The sequence below is a fragment of the Eptesicus fuscus genome, chromosome 11, assembly GCF_027574615.1.
Source record: "Eptesicus fuscus isolate TK198812 chromosome 11, DD_ASM_mEF_20220401, whole genome shotgun sequence".
NCBI classification, from domain to species: domain Eukaryota; kingdom Metazoa; phylum Chordata; class Mammalia; order Chiroptera; family Vespertilionidae; genus Eptesicus; species Eptesicus fuscus.
Window position 1 is genome coordinate 37,511,691 of NC_072483.1, and position 19,060 is coordinate 37,530,750.

At 38.0% G+C, this 19,060-nt stretch overlaps 1 protein-coding gene across 2 annotated transcripts in view; it reads right to left on the bottom strand.

Moving 5' to 3' along the window:
• CCDC148 (coiled-coil domain containing 148) overlaps positions 1 to 19,060 on the bottom strand; it is a 169,181-nt gene that overhangs the window by 134,956 nt on the left and 15,165 nt on the right. For both annotated transcript variants that reach the window (XM_054723172.1, XM_028141192.2), the window contains exons 6-9: positions 18,474 to 18,569; positions 18,212 to 18,393; positions 5,047 to 5,185; positions 2,026 to 2,232 (exon numbers count right to left, since the gene is read on the bottom strand). In XM_054723172.1, coding sequence (XP_054579147.1) covers positions 2,026 to 2,232; positions 5,047 to 5,185; positions 18,212 to 18,393; positions 18,474 to 18,569 — 624 coding nt within the window. The remainder of the gene's footprint in view (positions 1 to 2,025; positions 2,233 to 5,046; positions 5,186 to 18,211; positions 18,394 to 18,473; positions 18,570 to 19,060) is intronic.

The following is a 19,060-nucleotide window of genomic DNA, read 5'->3' on the forward strand; positions in this document are numbered from 1 at the left end:
CCTAACCGCTTCTGACTGCCAGCCTGATCATCCCCTAACCACTCCCATGCCAGCCTGATTAATGTCTAACTGCTCACCTGCCAGCCTGTTTGCCCCCAACTTCCCTCCTCTGCCGGCCTGGTCACCCCTAACTGCCCACCCCTGCAGGGTTGATCGCCTCCAACTGCCCTCCCTTGCAGGCCTGGTCCCTCTCAACTGCCCTCCCTTGCAGGCCTGGTGCCTCCCAACTGCCCTCCCCTGCTGGCCATCTTGTGGTGGCCATCTTGTGTCCACATAGGGGCAGGATCGTTGACCACATGGGGACAGCCATATTGTGTGTTGGAGTGATGGTCAATCTGCATATTACTCTTTTATTAGATAGGATAGAGGCCTGGTACAGGGGTGGGGGCCAGCTGGTTTGCCCTGAAGGGTGTCCCGGATCAGGGTGGGGGTTCCCTTGGGGCATAGGGCGGCCTGAGCGAGGGGCCTGTGGTGGTTGGCAGGCCAGCCACGCCCCCTGGCAACCCAAGCAGAGGCCCTGGTATCTGGAATTTATTTACCTTCTACAATTGAAACTTTGTAGCCTGGAGCGGAGCCAAGCCTCCTGCTCGCTCCATGGCCGGCAGCCATTTCTGTTGGAATTGATGTATCTTCTATAATTGAAACTTTGTAACCTGGAGTGGAGGCCTGGGCCAGCCAGGGTGTGCAGAAAGCTTTGCTTCTTCAATTGCCAGGGGCAACCCTAGCCTCCAGCTCTTTCCAGCTCCGTGGCTGCCGCCATTTCTGTTTGGATTTGTTTACTTTTATAATTGAAACTTTGTAGCCTTGAGTGGAGGCTTAGGCTGGCAAGGGCAGGCGGAAAGCTTGGCTTCCTCCATTGCCTCGGAAACCCAAGCCTCCCTCCTGCTCTCTGTGGCTGTAGCCATCTTGGTTGGGTTTATTTCCATACTCGCTCTGATTGGCTGGTGGGCGTGGCTTGTGAGTGTAGTGGAGTGGTGGTTAATTTGTATATTACTCTTTTATTAGGTAGGATAGTACTAGAAGTCCTAGCCATAGCAATCAGACAAGAAGAAGCAATGAAAGGCATCCACGTTGGAAACAAGTAAAACTGTCATTATTCGCAGATGATATGATACTGTACATAGAGAACCCTAAAGATTCCACCAAAAACATCTAGAACTGATAAATGGACTCAGTAAAGTAGCAAAATACAAAATAAATATTCAGAAGTTGTTTGCATTTTTATACACCAAAAATGAACTACCATCAAGGGAAACTAAAAGAACAATCCCATTCACAATTGCTTCAAAAATAATAAGATACCTAGGAATAAATTTAACTGAGGATGTAAAAGGCCTGTACTCAGAAAATTATAAGATACTGCAAAAAGAAAAGAAAAAAAAGACAAATAAATGGAAGCATATACTGTGCTCGTGGATAGGAAAAATTAAAATCAGAGGAGCCACTGAGGCAGCTCCTCTGTATTTCCCTGTGAACATTAGACACCAGTCCTCAAGCCTCCAACTACAGGGGTGACCCACTAAACTCCCCAAGCCGTCCTGGAGGCGCCTCACTGGGTCTGAGGAGGAAGGAAACCCCATCTCCTCACCCTCTCACTTTATTGAGGACTCACACACAGCCCATCAAGCTCTCCAAAAACATCTCTTCAGAGACTCTCTTTCCTCTCCATAACTTGACCCTTTTTTAAATGTGAATGAGAGGTTCACGAATCTTTGAGCCAGCATCAGACGGTAACTTTACAATTACACTCTGCGTTTTCACCCAGCACCTCACTCTGGCGTGCAGCGTGTATGGTTTGGCATTGGCTATCTCCCAATCAGGACTTCCATATTAACCTCCTGTTATAGGAACTTCAGCTCGAACCATATGAAATTCTTGATTGTTGATGGTTTGAACTAACAATTTTATTCAAAATAGGCTTTTTAAGGAAAGTGAACTTTAGTTAGAATTTGAACAAGAGGGAAAAGTGGATTCTTAAATGAATACCCATGAAAACACTGAAATACCTTGTGCAAAGCACCTCACCTTGGCTTTCAGGTCAGCACACAAATCCTGCTGCTTTCTCCTGTCCTTAGCCAACGTGCTCTCCATTTCATGAGCCGCACAGGCCTCGGCAAGTGTCAGCACAGCCTTCTGTATAAAATCCCTCCTATTCTTATTCCAGTTTGATATCAGGACCCTTCGCTGCTCCCTTGCAAAGTGATATTGGTCACAACATTTCTCATGTTCGACCTGAAAAGAAAACGGATGGATATTAGTACACTCATTACACTATTAACGAAAGTGAGATTATGCCTTATGTCATTGTTATGAAAATGAATAAAATGAATTATAACAACTGATATTTACTGGGGACAAACATCTTAATAGTTCATACAGCACCCAGGACTTGGTTCCTGTCTCAGAGTTCTGAGCCTGTGGCTAACTGGTGACTGGGGACTATAAATCCATAGTTTTCTCATACAGGATGGAGTCAGACACAGGCGGCCCTATAATAAATTCCACTTCTACATGGCAATGAATCTATGAGCAGAAAGCATTATTTCCCCTATATATAATTTCAAAAATACTCCATCTTTAAATTAGTTCTGGTATTTTAGCAATTTGTTTAAGTGCTTCAGCAGTTTGACATGTGCTAATAAACATTAAAAAATTGTTACAATAATCCTGAAAACTCAATTTGCCCTTGATAATGGAAACATTCAGATGTTAAGTTGTCTAAACTTGAAGTAATTCTAGAAATGACATTAGCCCTTCCCATCCCACGCTCCTGAGGGACATGGCATTCTCACATCAGCACCGGAAGTTCCTGTTGCCCATGAATCCCAAGCCGAGGAGATCTCAGCCTTGAGGGGAGGAACAGGAATAGAGAGAGCCTGAGTGGTTGGAAAAATCTCTGTAGGTGATTCTGAAATGCTCATTATATAAATGTGTCTCCTGAAGTTGAGAGTCACTGACCTAAATAATTCTTTATTTTGCCAGTACTGTATCGACCATGTTTCTGAATTTGACACATTATTGAACCTCTAAATGGTGTGAAAAAAGAAGGTCGCAAGCAGGGAAAGGTTGGTCCCACCTAAAAGAATAATACAGGTTTGTTTAATTAGGCACATGATGAAACAGGCTATGGCTTCACTTACACCAAACATCCACTGCTCAAATCTGTTCTGTAAACTTTTTAGCTTTGTTCCCCAAAGCCAAAAATACACTTAAAACCTGTCAAACGTTAAGAAAGGAAGCATGCACCATGCAGAAATGCATACTAATCAGCCCACTGCAAGAAGTATATGTAAAAATCTTTATTATGTAAATAGTAGGCAAATATAAAAAGTCTACAAAGATAAAAATGACAGCTGGTCACAGAAGCAACCAGATTTGACAGGGGATAAAAAGAAAGATCTAATTTAATAAATTAAGACTTTTTAAAAATTCTAGAGTGAATTATTTATTATATAACATGTTTTTTTAATGTGGTGTGTTGTGTGTCTTTTTTCAGAGAGAGAGAGAGAGAGAGAGAGAGAGAGAGAGAGAGAGAGAGAGATCAACCATTTGCTTCTCATACACACTCCAACTGGGACTGAACCCACAACCTAGGTATGTGCCATGACTGGGAATCAAACCTGTGAACTTTCGGTGTACAGGACAATGCTCCAACCAACTGAGCCACACTGGCCAGGGCTAACATGTTTTTTATATAACAGGTATCTGCTATTTATAGCTCAAAATTAAAACAAATAATTATGGGAGGGTGGGGGAGAGGATAGATGATGATCATACAGCTGTGTGGCCTTTGCTTCAATTTCTTCATCTGTAAAATAAGAATAACAATGGTACTTCCCTTATCAACTGTTATGTGTGCTACAGGAGTTTACTATGCACATGCCCGACATAAGGTAAACTCTATATACATGTTAGTATTGTTCTTATTTGTGTAATTTAAAACACTTATAAAAATGCAGATTATGTGATAATATTTTATAGGCTGGCCCATTTAAAAGTTAAGAGTCTATGCATGCTTATTTACATACTAGGAGCCCAGCGCATGATTTGAAATTGCGCGGTGCCACCCACCTTGAGTTGCCGGCAGGCCTTGCCTCCCTCTCCGACCCTTGAAGCAGCCGCAGCCACTGCTGATCAGGCCCTCCCCAGCTCAAGTGCGTGGAGGCCCCTGCTGCCTCGCCCCCGAAGCTGCGCACGCAACCTCCTCCTGTCTGGTCGACCCATTATGGTGTCCCAGTTAATTAGCATATTTCTCTATTTTTTCTATATATATATATAAACAGAGAAATATGCTAATATTTATATTAATTAGCATATTTCTCTATTTATATATATATAAAAATAGAGAAATATACTAATATATATATATATATATATATATATATATATATAGAGAGAGAGAGAGAGAGAGAGAGAGAGAGAGAGAGATACTAGTATTTTAAGGTGACTTTTATTAAATTAATTGGTAACAAGCTAACTTTTGTGTTCTTGTCTTGTTAACTAGAAAAATGAAACAATAATTTCCAGGCCCTTCTCAGGGAAATTTCAGGCATGGCTATGGATTTGAGGCATTTGTGTGTCAGAGCCATGTAGAGGGATCAAACAGAGTTATGATGGTGGGGATGGTATAGATAAGAACCAGCCCGCAAGATGAGTGTTGACTTCCCCATGACTAGAAGGACTGAGGTGTGGCAGCTCTGTGGGCCACGGAGAAGGAGCAGGCATTCCACTTTCCAGCAAGACCCAAAGGTTAAAATAACCTCTGATGGCAGGCAGGTCACTGTATACACACCTGGAAGTCCAATACTGGCAGAGCAACCAGGGAGGCACAGTGACGATCTTCTGTGACGATCACAGAAGAGCAAATGTTGCCAGGGGGTCACCCACCTTCTTATGGGCCACACAGACTTGAAATATGAGACTTCAACCTAGAACACTATTATTTTCTAGACTGTAGGAATAACTAAATTTTGGAGCACCATTTAATATATATATATATTTTTACTTAACAGTTATGGACCATGAAAACAACTTGCCAGTACTCACCAAAGCATGCCTAGATTTGTGAGGAAAATACCGTTGTAACATGTCCAGATACAGAGTCCTTCTGCCACAGAGATCTCCAGGATACTGATCCAAAACAGCCTGGTACATCCAGTGTTCTTCTTCACTTAATTGGAAGTTTCTGGAAGCAACAAAAATATTACACGTTGTTAAGCAATCACGGAGTTTGAGGGAACTCTAACTATTCAAGCTATTACCAAGTAAGGATGATTACTTAAAATGAAGTCTCTCTCTCTTTTTTTTTTTAATACATTAGCCAAACTAAATATCTGCTATTGAAAAGGTTCTAAATTTTACTACAATTGGTTCTTCCAATCCTTTATTTGGTCTTGCCATGAGTTCTAGGCATAATTTGAAGAAGTTTGACAATGAGACATAGTATTGTTAAAATATTTATTCTATCTTGCCTAATTTTTAAAATATGACTAGTAAATTAAAATTTTAAAACATTGGGAAATAAATGATTAAACACTAGAGGCCCAGTGCATGACATTTGTGCACTCGGGGGGTAAGGGGGGTCTCTCAGCCAAGAATGCAAGAGAGCGCAGGCCAGGCCGAGGGATCCCACCGGTGCATGATCGGAGCCAGAGAGGGACGTGGGAGGTTGGCCAGCCATGGAGGGACCATGGGAGGGCTCCAGGGCATGTCTGGCCCATCTCACTCAGTCCTGATCAGCTGGACCCCAGCAGCAAGCTAACCTGTCGGAGCGTCTGTCCCCTGGTGGTCAGTGTACATCATAGCGAGTGGTTGAGTGGCCTTAGCATATCATTAGCATATTATGCTTTGATTGGTTGAATGGACAACCGGACATTTAGCATATTAGGCTTTTATTATATAGGATACAGATTAAAAAGAAATTTTGCTTATTCAACAAAGTTCCTATTTCTAGACTGGAGGAAAATACAAATGTAGACAGTTAAATGAACAATAAGATACAAGAAGCTAAGGCCTGAGGAACGTACTTCATTTCAGGTTTGACTTTAAAAGCAAGTCTAAAATTATCTTTTACTTTACCTTCTCAACATCTCACTTTCTGGAGTAAGAGTAGACACTGCTTGCGAAAAGATAACCAATAACATTACATTTCAGATCATTAAAAAAATCATTTGTAAAGAGGATCCCTTCAAGTCATCTTACCAATAACTGTACAATTCAAAAAAAATTTCATACGTCTTCTCTGACCTTGAAAAAATATTTGACAATTTAAAACAATAAAAAAACTCTTTAAACCAGTGATACTAATGGGAATTCCACTGTCTTCACACAAGTTTACCTAGTATCTGTAAAGCATTTCATTATTCTGGTAAGCAGAAAGAAAGAAAAGATATTTCTCAAAGAAGATAATCTCTAACAGCTCTATAACTGGGGGAGAGGGGAGAGGGTTACAGATGTTCTACCAGGAAGGATACTCTACAGTTCTTCTGTATGGCCTAATTTGCTGCAGAGAAAGAATTTGAGATGAATTCATTCATTGAACACCTTGAGTGTCTTGTTCTGTCTAAATCGGTTGGGCACGTATAGACAGTCAAAGGCTTCTGAAAATAAAGCATTTCAAATAGGGATATTGAGCCTGGAGAAAAAGCTTGCCTGAGTGTACTTGGCATTTAAAACACCCTCAAGTCTTCAAGGGCAATATCTCTGGTGCTCTCTCAAGGAACTCATTTTCATTCATGATAACATAAATGCATTTTAATAGCAGAGTTAGCCACATGAATTCTCTATTACTACACCACAGCCACAATAATGAGTAGACCTAAAGTCCATGTCCTCATTCGTGATTTTAAACTGTTTCCATAAGCAAAGGGACTTTAACACGGTTTGAATTTCTACCTTTATTTGATTACAAATGTGGGTGGGTGCCTGTGGGAATGTGTGCTGGGGAGGAGGAAGTGACAGAGTCTAAGTTCAGTAATTTTTTTTGGTTCTTTTATATTGTCATTCATCTGTATAAAGGATGCTTTGAAACCATGACAGATCACCTTGATTAGGTAGAATCCCCATTACCAAGATGCTGATAATTCACAGATGCACCTTCCTTCTGTGGAGAATTGTTCTGAATCAATTGGGAGTTGCTTCATGCAGAAGGCTACTCTCTTACACAAGAACTAACCACAACTGATGACTGATTATCTGATGGGGGGCTACAGAAGCCCAGCCTACTTACCCCAAGATGGGACCAACTATGTGATACCGTTTGTGCTGCAGAGTTTCACTGTGGGAGCAAACGGCAGCTCATTCCCACTGAGAGATCTCTGCATAGACATTTTCCCCTCCTCTATTTTGCTTCCCTTACTACCCTTCTCCGGAGAGCATTGCCCAACAAATCACTTGTTACAATCTCTGTCTCAGCATTGCTTCTACTGAACCGGACCTAAGGTAATATACAAGCTTTCTTACCCATCATTTTCAAAAATAGTTTCAATCCTTTGGTAAAGGAAGTACTTCTAAGCTAATTGCGTTGACAGTCTCTCATACTGAATGGCGGTACAAGATTTCTCTCAAAGAGAAACTGCAAATAGCAAACATTTATAAAAATGCTTTTCAAATAAAAGCACACATTAAGCAGTGTACGTTGCTATAAATAAATATAGCAGCAGTAGAATGTGTGGTGCTCACTGCATTTTTATACATCGTGTGAATTATTTAGGTGTCATTTTAGTGACAACATTAAAACCCCTTAAATTTCTGAAATGATAATATAACATTAAAACCAAATATGTCATGAACAATGATCACATTTATTTTGCTCTTCTTATTGATTTTAGAAACCTCATCTCAACAGCTTTTCCCAATTATCACAATTACACAAATTGTAAGTCATTTTCCAATATATGTGGAATAAAAAACATCTGAAAAGAAATCATACATAAATACTCACAACATTATTATTTTTAGAGTATTCATAGCAGTTTCCACAGCCGCAGGCTTAAATCTTGAGGCAAATATTCCCATCAGCAATACTAATGGCACAGTCATACATCTCCATTAGGATGCTGCTTGTGAGGGAGAAAACTCCCACCACTGTGTAAGGAGTGAGTCTTCTGAATGGTAAAATTCAAACACAATAGCCTCTTCACAATAACAAAGTAGTCATTTCTTATGTACCCTCTAAAACAAAATCAAATTTAATATATCTGCATTTCTAAATTCAGATCTGGACATTTTTTCTTTCCTAATCCAACCTTTACCTTTCCATTGTTCAGAAAAATCTATACAGACTAGCTTAGCTTTATAAAATAATTAGGATTAGCTTTTACCTTCCAAAGTTCTTGTTTAATTTAACTGCTTTGCTGGTGATGTGATGAAAGAACAAGCTAAATTACACAGATTGAAAGAATATTCTGATCACTTATCCCCTTTCTGAATTAAGCAAAAATGACTGTCATTTTAAAGAAAAAAATTTAAAGAAGACTTTACAATTATCCTACGCTTTTGCAAGTTTTAAAATATCCTTAGACAAAAGATCTTTGGCAGGTCTCTGCAATTTCTATTCTTTTCGTCCACCCAAATTTTCTAATTTAAGTTGTTTTGTAATTTTTATCTTTAAAATAGCACACTAAAATTCTACAGTTTCCAGGTTTATTGGGCACTTCTAACACTTCAGGGAATTGCAGCCTACGGATGTATGAGATATTTACCCCTCAATCCCACCCACCACCTCCTGCCCCCAAACATTGAAATCCACTGATCTCATTTCATCATGATTTCCCAGGATGTGAGGTAAAACAGATAATGTAGAAAAGGAGGACTATTGGGCTGTGAGAATTCAACCAGACTGAGGCTGGTTTTCTCCCTATTTCTACCTATTTGAATCATTCCGAAAATCCAAAACTGACTGACAATTAAGTTAGCTACCAGTTTTCTTAGTAGTCATATTAAAACCATTTCCCTGGAATCTGGTGTCATGACATCAAGATACATTTGGGGGTGTGTGTGTGTGGGGGGGGGGGGGGCAGCCAATAGTGGTAAATAAAATTCATAAGGGTGATATGATCAACAAAAACAAGTCTATGAAACTAAACATTGTGTTTACAAACTGGCTGAAAGTTGTTTTACATTTTCTCAGAGTGAAGGGAGTTTTCCAGCCAAAAAGGTAATTAGTGCTTCCTGAAGCTTGCTGATGCAGTGCTCAGCAAATGAGGGCTGCCTGCAGAGTGGGAAGTGGCCATGGTACATCTGGCCTAAAGAGAACCTCCTCCAGTGTAACACTGTCAGGGGACACCCAATGCTCCTCCACTAAGAAGCATGCTTGCAGTAGCCACTGTGGGTGAATGTGGGCGAAAGAGAGCTCTCACACCATCTGCTTGTCTGGCTGCATTGGGTCTGACCCTCTAGAAAAGATAACTTGACTTCACTTTTTAACACTGTCTTTCCAGATTCGGCCCATCCAAACACCAATTCTAATTAGCCCGGTTCCTGAAACTGTCTTCCCACCCACCACCCCACCACAGGTCTATTGTCCAAAGACAAATCTGTCTTTGATTTTCAGCCTGACTTACAGGGAGCTCCCTGGCCTCAGACTCATTTCTGACCAACGGAACCTGTATCTTGGGTTTTCTTTGGTGTGTACATTTTCTTCCCACGGGATCCATTCCCACTTAGCAGTTCTTGCCTCCAGGGTCCCTAGGCTCTGCCCAGTCTGGCTATGCAGGTGGGAGTTGACAGCTAGAATAAAGTGGGCTCTCAGGAGTATGGTCATAATTCACTGAATTGAAGAATCAACAACAGCAGAGTGGCCCACCAGACCTTGGACCACATTCTTCGGAGGGGTGACAGGAAAGTGAAAACATGGCAGAGTTCTAAAAGTAATGGCTCCAGAATTTCTTATAGGTGGGTTAGGGATGAGAATCTGTTCAGAAGAGAAGGCTACGTAATTATTTGGAAGGTGCAATTGTTATTTTCACAGCAAGCCTGTTGTTTTTACTTATAATTTTTAAAAACAATATTTTGCATAGAAAGCTCAATTTTTGCTCAGAATGTGTATTTGTTGGAGGTGGAATGTGTACTTTGGGATGATGGCAAGATGGTAACTAATCCATCCTTTTTTCCTACATCCATCGACCACTAATTTTAAGAGGCAATATAGTTACTAGTGGAAGTTTTGAGAAAAAATAATCAAGATAAAATAGATTGTTAAAAGTAAAAAGTAATGACTCAATTAAGTAATTATATTCATCATAAAAAGTGTAAGGAAAAGGTAATTGTAGAAAATATTGCCCTTACTCCTGCTCTTGTCCACCAGAATCCTGATTTTATTCAAGATCTACCTTCTTCCATAGCCCTCTTCCATAGCCCTCCCCGCCTACCCTAACCACTTCAGGGGAGGTGAGCTTTCTCCAGCCCTGGGAGTGAATCTTGATTAATCTTAAGACATTCACAAATGTTCATTCACGAGCTTCCTATTCCTCTGGCCACTGTTTGGAATAAGCATGGACAAAAGACCCAGTTCTGGCCAATGAAGTGTGAAAAGTCTTCTGGGGGAAAGGCTTCCTAGCTCTTAAGATACGTCAGAAGGAAGAAAGGGGCCTTTCTGCTCCTGAGTGTTGTGGTGTGGAGCAACAGCTGTCTGGTAGGAAGTCCTCTAACCTGCAGGAAGACAGGGCAAGAGAATGCAGAAAACCAGACCTCACTGCACTTGACTTCTCTACCTCTGCACTTCGTGTGAAATAAGAAATCACCTTGTTGTTAAAGTTGCTTTCACTTGAGTTGTGTATTCTCTTACTTACAGCTAAAGATATCCTATTTGATAGTTAAGTGAAGGAAAGAGAAATTTTTTTTTTAATGTAGCATCCTAATATTCACTTTGGAAGGAAAATATAATGAAAGATATAGAGATTAAAGAGATGCAGACCCAAGGTGGCCAGAGACCAGCATCTACAGTAACTCTCCTCAGCTCATTGGAAACAGACAAGTGTTCAACACCAACAGTTATTTTTAGGACAAATAAACTAAACAAAAAAACTCAAACTCAAATGAATCAGTAAAGACAAGATAATCTACAAACACATTATTTGCCCTCATTACTTTTTAAATCTTTCTATTGAGCCAAAATCTGCCTCCATGTTACCCCATTTTATTTTTCATTTTTAGAGCATAAGAACATATTAAATTGCAACAAAGTTGAACTGAATAAAATTACTTTATATAGACATTATGATTCAGTTTTCCAGGTTCAAAAGCAAGAATGATAAAACTGGTCTACTTCTTTGAAATAGCATGAGGAAACACTTAATTGACTATTTTAATTACCACTAAAGACTCTACAATATCACCTCAAACCTACCAGTAATCATTAAGAAATTAAAAAGATGAATTAGAAGAGTGATGGAACTCTTTCTGAGTTTGTTATTTGTTTAGACATTAACAATATTCAATGTTATGTTTCTTTATAGGCACTAATATGGCAAATAAACATAAACCTGTGAGCATGGCGATTATAATTCCTTACATTACTGGTTCTCCATAGTCTCAGTTTTAAAAATAGGGTTTCCTCTAAGTATTATATTTGCCACAGTTGATCTTCAAAATATAAGGAGTAGGAAAAACTTGTTCTGAACACTTGATTTGAAGTATAAATAGGTGTTATAATTCCTCTATGTCACAATTCGGCTATCGTGTCCATAGAAATTTTAATCTTCTCTTTGCTCAGAGCTACACATATTTTTATTATTTTAATAACAAATTCTATTTGTAGTAGCCAGGTTAGAAAATAACATGTCAATTGTCTTGGACACAAATCTGTCAAGCTGCTATGTTTCCATCCTCTCCAATCTGATTTACTCAAGGTTAATTTGATTTCACACCCAGAAACTTCTCATCAATGATTCTCACTCCTTGATTTTGTAAAACCCAGATTTTCTAGTCTCCCAACGTATTAGAAGTGTAGCTTCGTGCATCATTAACCTGTAGTTCCTGGCTGAAACTATTATATCAAGAAGGCAGATGTGGGCTGCAGTGATATTCACAAAAAAGACTGTTGACCTAGACATTTATAGCCACTATTCTTAGATACACTTTTCACAAATACATTTAAACAAACATAATATACAGATAATATACAAGCTGAGTTATTAATTAAGCAAAGGCAAACTCTAAGACCAATTTTGAGTATACCCTAGAAAATGGACCCATTGTTTTCCCTTGATAAAATGCATTCCACCACAGCCAAGAGAATTCCCACAACAAACCAAAGTAGGTTAAACAATCACAAAATATAGCTTTTGGTTCAAAAGTCATAAAATAATTGTTTTCAATGATGTGTTTATTTTAAGAGAAAGCTACTAAATCTATATGACAAAAATAAGCTCTTAACCTACAATTATTTCCTCCCCCAACCCCAACAAATATAAATTCCAAGGTCAGGCTGGACAATCCCTGTTGCAATACACCATGAGAAAATGGGAGTTGCAGTGACCCCAAATATTGCTTGAGTGGGTCATTTAACCACTTGATTAAGTGAACACATTAGTGTTCAAATAATTATGCTTCCGTTTCTCAGCACTTCTCCCCTTGTTAACCACCCTTGACACACAACCAGCCCAGACCAGAAACGTAGAACCTGAGACTGGACATGCCCAAGAACTGAAACTTTCCAAAAGTCAGAGACTACATTCTCAGAGAAAAACGCTACCTGGTAATTAAGGCTCCAATGCTCTAACTTGTTCTGAGTTCATCAAGTAAGCAAATGTCAGTTATTTATTATGCTCTTTTCCCTCCTCTTCTATCTTATATTCATCAAGCAACAATCAAACATGTAACTATTTGTTTAATCAAATATTTTTAAAATAAAATTATGTCAGGCCACTCACTGTCTCTTGAGTACTGGCTTCTGATACTGGCTTTTAACTATCTTATCTTTTATCTTTTTCATCTTTTTGCCACTTCTGCTGGCAAAAATTTCACATAAGAACAGGGATGCTACACCGCTGTGCTATGTAGATAAATATTGAAAAAGAGAAAGAGAATATTAACAAGACACTGGTGCTATTTATGGGTGATGGCAATATCCACTGCCCTAATCAACATGCCTACAAGATGGATCAAATGACAGACTGTTGGTGAAAGTATAAATTGTTTCTATTTTCCTAGAAAGCAATATGGTTAAACCTACTTTTAAAAAAATCATTATTAAATTTGCTGGGGTGACCCCAGTTAATAAGATCATTATAGGTTCAAGTGTACATTTCTATAACATATGATCTATATATTGTATTGTGTGCCCACCATCCACAGTCAAATCACCTTCCTTTACCATGTATTTGGCCCCCTTTACCCTTTATTAGGTTAAACCTACTTTTGTAGGTTTCACCTACAGTTAATACATTGTATTTCAATAAATACATAATTGAAAATACTTAATTACTTTATTACTTTTAACATTCTCACAAGCCTTAGACTTTTTCACACCCTTTGATTTATCAGTTCCATTTCTAAGAATTCATCTTAAAAGAATAATCATGGGATTACTCAAAATATAGTGAAAAAGTTATTTGTGTCAAGGTTTTTAAATAAATATCAAAATATGTAATAAATAACTTTGCAAAACCAGGTAGTGGGTTGAATTTTTGTGGTACAACCATATATTGTAATACCATGCAAGTAATAAAAAATAGGTTGTAAAAGAGTATTTAAAACAATGAAGGTTAGTAAACATAGAAGGTTAATAAACATTTATTGAAAAAAAATGGATAATATTGGACCTGATTCATCAACAAGAAAATCAATGGATATGTGTAGAATACTTTTTCATTTTTATAAACAACATACCTATAACTCATATAACTGACTGTCTTTACAAAAATCTGTACTTGGAAATCTGACAGCATCTCAAATTCAACATCATGTCCAAATCTGAACACCAGATCGTCCCCACAGGGAGGTTTCTGCTCCTGGGCTTCTTCTCGGTAAAATGTGACTCTTTGTATTGCCTGTCTCTCCAATTTGGAGGGCAGCAGTTTGCCCTGTGACTTTGCTACACGAATGTATCTAAGAAGAGTTGGTGATTTTTTAGCTTGCTCAGGTGTTTAGAGCAGAGTGACAAACTCTAAGCTCCTTACCTGCTGGACCAGACACTGGAAGTCCCTATGGATTATTTAAAGATTTAACTTGCCTGAGAAACCATCCTGTTAGATTTTTTTTTAATGCTTATGTCATTGCACTTATTTAAACCTTTTCTTTATGATTTTCACTGCAGGTAGCATACTTTAAAAGGCCTTCCCCATTCCAAGATTACTTAACATTTGTCTTGTTTTTTATCTCATTATTTTATGATTTTTCTTATTCATATTTTAATAAACCTAAAGTTTTTTAGTAATATGGGATAAGAAAGAGCTCTAACCTCAATTTTCCAATTTCCTGTTATTTAATGCTCCTATAAATAATCCAATCTTTACTATAGTTTTAAAATTTTTCCTTTATAATAAATTAAATTATTATAGATATGTTCTGTATTTCTATTTTCTTCTACTTATCTGCTACATATCCCACAGATATATAAAACTTTATAATCTATTTTGATATTATATATTTGTATTTGGCCATGCAAGTTTCACACCCAATCTCAGTTATTCTTCATTTGGAAACTCTGGCTGATTTTACAACCTTAATCTTCCTAATACATTTTAGAATACATTTTAATAATTCTTCAATTGTAATTGCACTAAACTAATAGATTATTTCATAAGTTATGGATACATTGAAATCAAATCAACTAGCATATAAAATTTTAGTTGCTTGCATTCCTACTCACACTGGCTTTAGACATTAATGTGGACTAATTACCCTTGAAAATCCAATAGTGAGGGTGGCTTCCACACAGTTCAAACAGGGCGCCAGCTCAGTTTCCCCGTGATTACCTGGGCTGCTTGTGTGCTGTTTTTCTTCATTCACACAACAGCTGCCAGCAGCAACCTCAACTATGTACTTTCTTGGTCCATCCACAAAAAAAAAAAAAAAAAAAAAAAAAAAAGGCACTATTCTTCAAGTACCTAACGAAAGTTCTGAGCTTTGTCCTTGACTTGGGGACCACCATGAGCTAGTAGCTGTGGCCGGGGAGATGTGGTGACGGACTGGTGCACAATCCCACCAGGGCCTACCTTTGGGTCAGTGATAGAGTCATTCCAAGCCAAACCAGTGAGCCGCTACAAAATGGGAATTAAAATAAATGTTGGGATTAACCTTGAGGTCCACTGCGGTTAGCCCAATGAAAACTTACAACTTAAAAATGTCCCCCGGAAATGTCAACATTCTTATATCATAGCAACAGACATCTATTTAAAATATGCACAAACTCACTTATGTAGTTATGTACCTACATGGGCATAATCTATGTGTATCCTTACAAAGCCTAATAACTGGAACCAAAAGGGGAAATGGCTATATCAAAATAATGGCAGATACTGGGCAAACTCATATAACAGTTGAACAAATAATTCATTGTGCTAGTTAGAATATTATTTTGCCCACCTTACTGCCCACAGTCAGATTGTTGATGCCCATGACCTCTGTGCTTATTCAAAATAGCCCATTTACTTTCTTTCTCCTCAATGAAGCTACGCCTGAAACGTCATTCAGTTTTATCTCATCATTCACAGGCAGCATATTATAAAATAGTCTCTTAGTTGCTGTGAGCATGTAATATGTATTTGATTAGGATACATGTAAATAAATTGCTTCTCTAAATATTTCAAGCCCTCTTAAAGGCAAAGCCATATCCTATCTAGTCTGTCTATTGAACACCTAGTAAGGAGCTTAGCAGAGATCACTGATACGTTAAGGATTACCCAATAAATATTCATGAAGTAAAACATCATTAATTTTATAAACTTTATTCTGTATAATTATATGTGGGAAGCACACTATTAAACAAGGATTCATGAACCTGTATTCCTCCAAACTAGATTCCTACTGGCCCTATAGCATGCCTTGCCATGCTCACCTTCATTGTTTGCAACTCAGTTGAACAATCATTTATTTTACAGCTATGATGTGCCCAGATATGCTAGGTGCTAAGGATACAAATGTTGTTAATAAATTACTTTGTCTTCAAGGGATCAGAGTCTAGTCATTTAATATCCCTTTTTAAAACATCCTCCCTAGCCCTTTTCTGTCTTGTTCTAATACTTGTTTCTTCCCTTAGCATGTAATTACATTCATCTTATTTTCTCCTTGATCTTCAGTAACATCAATGGAGCTGTGAATCTCATCTTTTTCTGAGTGTTCAGGGCTATAGGAAGGAAGAAGTCAGATTAAAAGGAAGGTAGGAAAGTGGGCTGTGAGGGGTAGGTCTTAGCAGGAGGGAGGCATTACAGGCTGCGGAAGGCAAACTCCTCCATGTTTAGGAGCTGCTAACCGAGAGACACCACCATCTCAGTTACCTGTGCTAAGGGGACAAAATGCCATGTGTAAGGAAAGGTCATGGGGCAATCAACTTGCTTTAAAAGGAGTCAGCCTGGCTGGTGTTGCTCAGTGATTTAGCGTCAACCTATGGACCAGGAGGTCACACTTTGATTCCCGGTCAGGGCACATGCCCAGGTTGCAGGCTTGATCCCCAGTAGGGGGCAGCCAATCAATGACTCTCTCATCATTGATGTTTCTATCTCTCTCTCCCTCTCCCTTCCTCCCTGAAATCAATTTAAAAATTTTTTTAAAAAAGGACAGAGTCAGATTTATCTTCCTCACAGCCCGAATCAGCCTGACGGTAATGCATCTGTCACAAAACACACACACACACACACACACACACACACACACACACACCCTCTTCTTTTTTCTTGCTGAGTTCTAAAACCTCTTTAATAAGGTTGGGATAGGAAAGGGAGAAAGGATGTTTACTTTACAATTAGTGACTTAAATCAAGTGCATGGTGGAGTCAATACATCACTGTGACTGATTTTCAATTATATCATCAATTAATCAACAGTATAAATGATATATTATTCATTTTTTCCTCAGCTTTATTGCAATATGGAAAGGAAAAGTGGAAGGCAGAGAGGTGGGAGAGATGAAGCTCTTAGGAGACCAAAACATGTTTGTTAGGGCAGTAGATGAGACCATCACCACAGAGATGTAAGAAAGAAGGTTAGGTCAGGAAAGACTCAGATGCCACCTAGGTCTGCCTCACCGAGTGTGCAGAGACAAGTAGTAACTGGGTCAAGAAGCTACTAAAGCAAATAATTCTACTTGGTTGGATTTAAGGTTTTCCTTGTTGTTATTCATTTCTTAACACTAGTAATATCATATAGAGGCATTTCATTTACAAACAATTCATTAAGAAATGTAAGAAATACAAATATTTGTCATTTATTTTCTTCTGTTTCAAAGTAACAGCCCTTAGTAAAAGGACATTATAAATGTATCTCTGCAATAGTTTTTCTTTCTTTTTAAATACATATTCTTTGGGGAAATTTTTTAGGTCAATGTAATAGAATAAAAAGCATATTTCCATACAAAACATTCCCCAGAAACTTCATATGCCAAACATTACATGAGGTAAACTATTGATCTGAGCCACATGGCATTTCTGAGTTTGTTCATGAAATGAATTTTAATATAGAATTTACACTAGAGAAGTTGACCCTGCCAAAACTGAATTTTAAATCACTTAACAGTGTATTTGTCATTCAAGAAAGGATTACAACTAAAAATACACTTTCTAAAAAAATTTTAGCATGTTTTTTAAAATTTACAAAATATACTTATGTTCACCATAAGACAAAATCATGGTGGATTACAAATAACCTAATTCCATAACTACATTTTTCATTGCAACCAATTGTTACTACTGATCTGTAAATCTCCACTGAAGAAGCGCTTCACATCTTAAAATGAAAATCCATAGTTACTAAAATTTCATCTTTGAAAAAAACTATTTCTTCCCTGTGAAGTAGAGTGCTCAGTGAGAAGGCTATTTTCATCATGTTTCAACTTATAAAAACCTTTAAAACCACTATTTCAGAGAAATCATTTTGGAGAGGGGAAAAAGAACCCTTTCCATTCAACAAATATTCAATCTAAACATTTATCGATTGACTGTATTCCAATCACATAGTACCTATGAAAATGGTAAATCAGAAGCATAGTAACCTCCCAGAAAAATAAAAATGTAGTAGCAAAAATCTACATAATTCAAGTAGTTTTATGTTATTACCTATTTATGTCTTCTAACTGCAGATCAAAATCTTGAAGTTTCTTTTGGTATTTCTCTGTAAAGTTACAGAACTCATTAAAAATTGAAGATTTCAAATCAGGGTATGGGCATTCCAAAGCTTCTAATTCTATTGGCAGTTCACTAAGCAGGTTCCTCCTTTCTTCTGAATAATGATCTACTATCTGAAAAATAAATTAAGTGATTGTTTTATTTAACACCAATGACAAATTGATAAACAAATTACTGTCTGTTTCACACTTACTTTAATACTCCAGTCTGAAAGATTATTTTCTAAATTCTGTTGCTCCAGGCTAAGTCTTTCAAAGACAGCTTTTAATTGTTTCTTCACAGAGTCAACCTATTGGAACATTTAGAACAAGTAGTATGCAAATTATTGTGATTCATTCAATATGCATATTTAAATTCACAGGAATTAATCTCAAAAGCCAGTAAGTGATGAGAAATTAGATAAGAGAACATGCCTTTGAGGACCTGGGGAAGAGGATTCGAGTGATGCCATAGCCGGGCGTGTGCTTATCAGACGGTCTTCTAGACACATAACTCAAAACTAAGCTGGGAAGTACATTGGGATCCTAGCCTCTGCACCCACATTTTGATTTTGTTTGTGGTTAGGCAGAGAGCTTACCAGATTGTCTGTTCTAATCACCCTTTCCTTCCCTTGCAATCTTGCCTCTAACCCCCAGATGGGCAAGATTTTAAATATAGTTTTATAAATTATTATTTACGAAAGCAATATAACAACACTACAGACAACTGAAAAATAGAGCGAGAAAAATCACCTAAAAGCCTACGTCTAGTGCAACTATGATCACGGAGTTTATGCTGTAG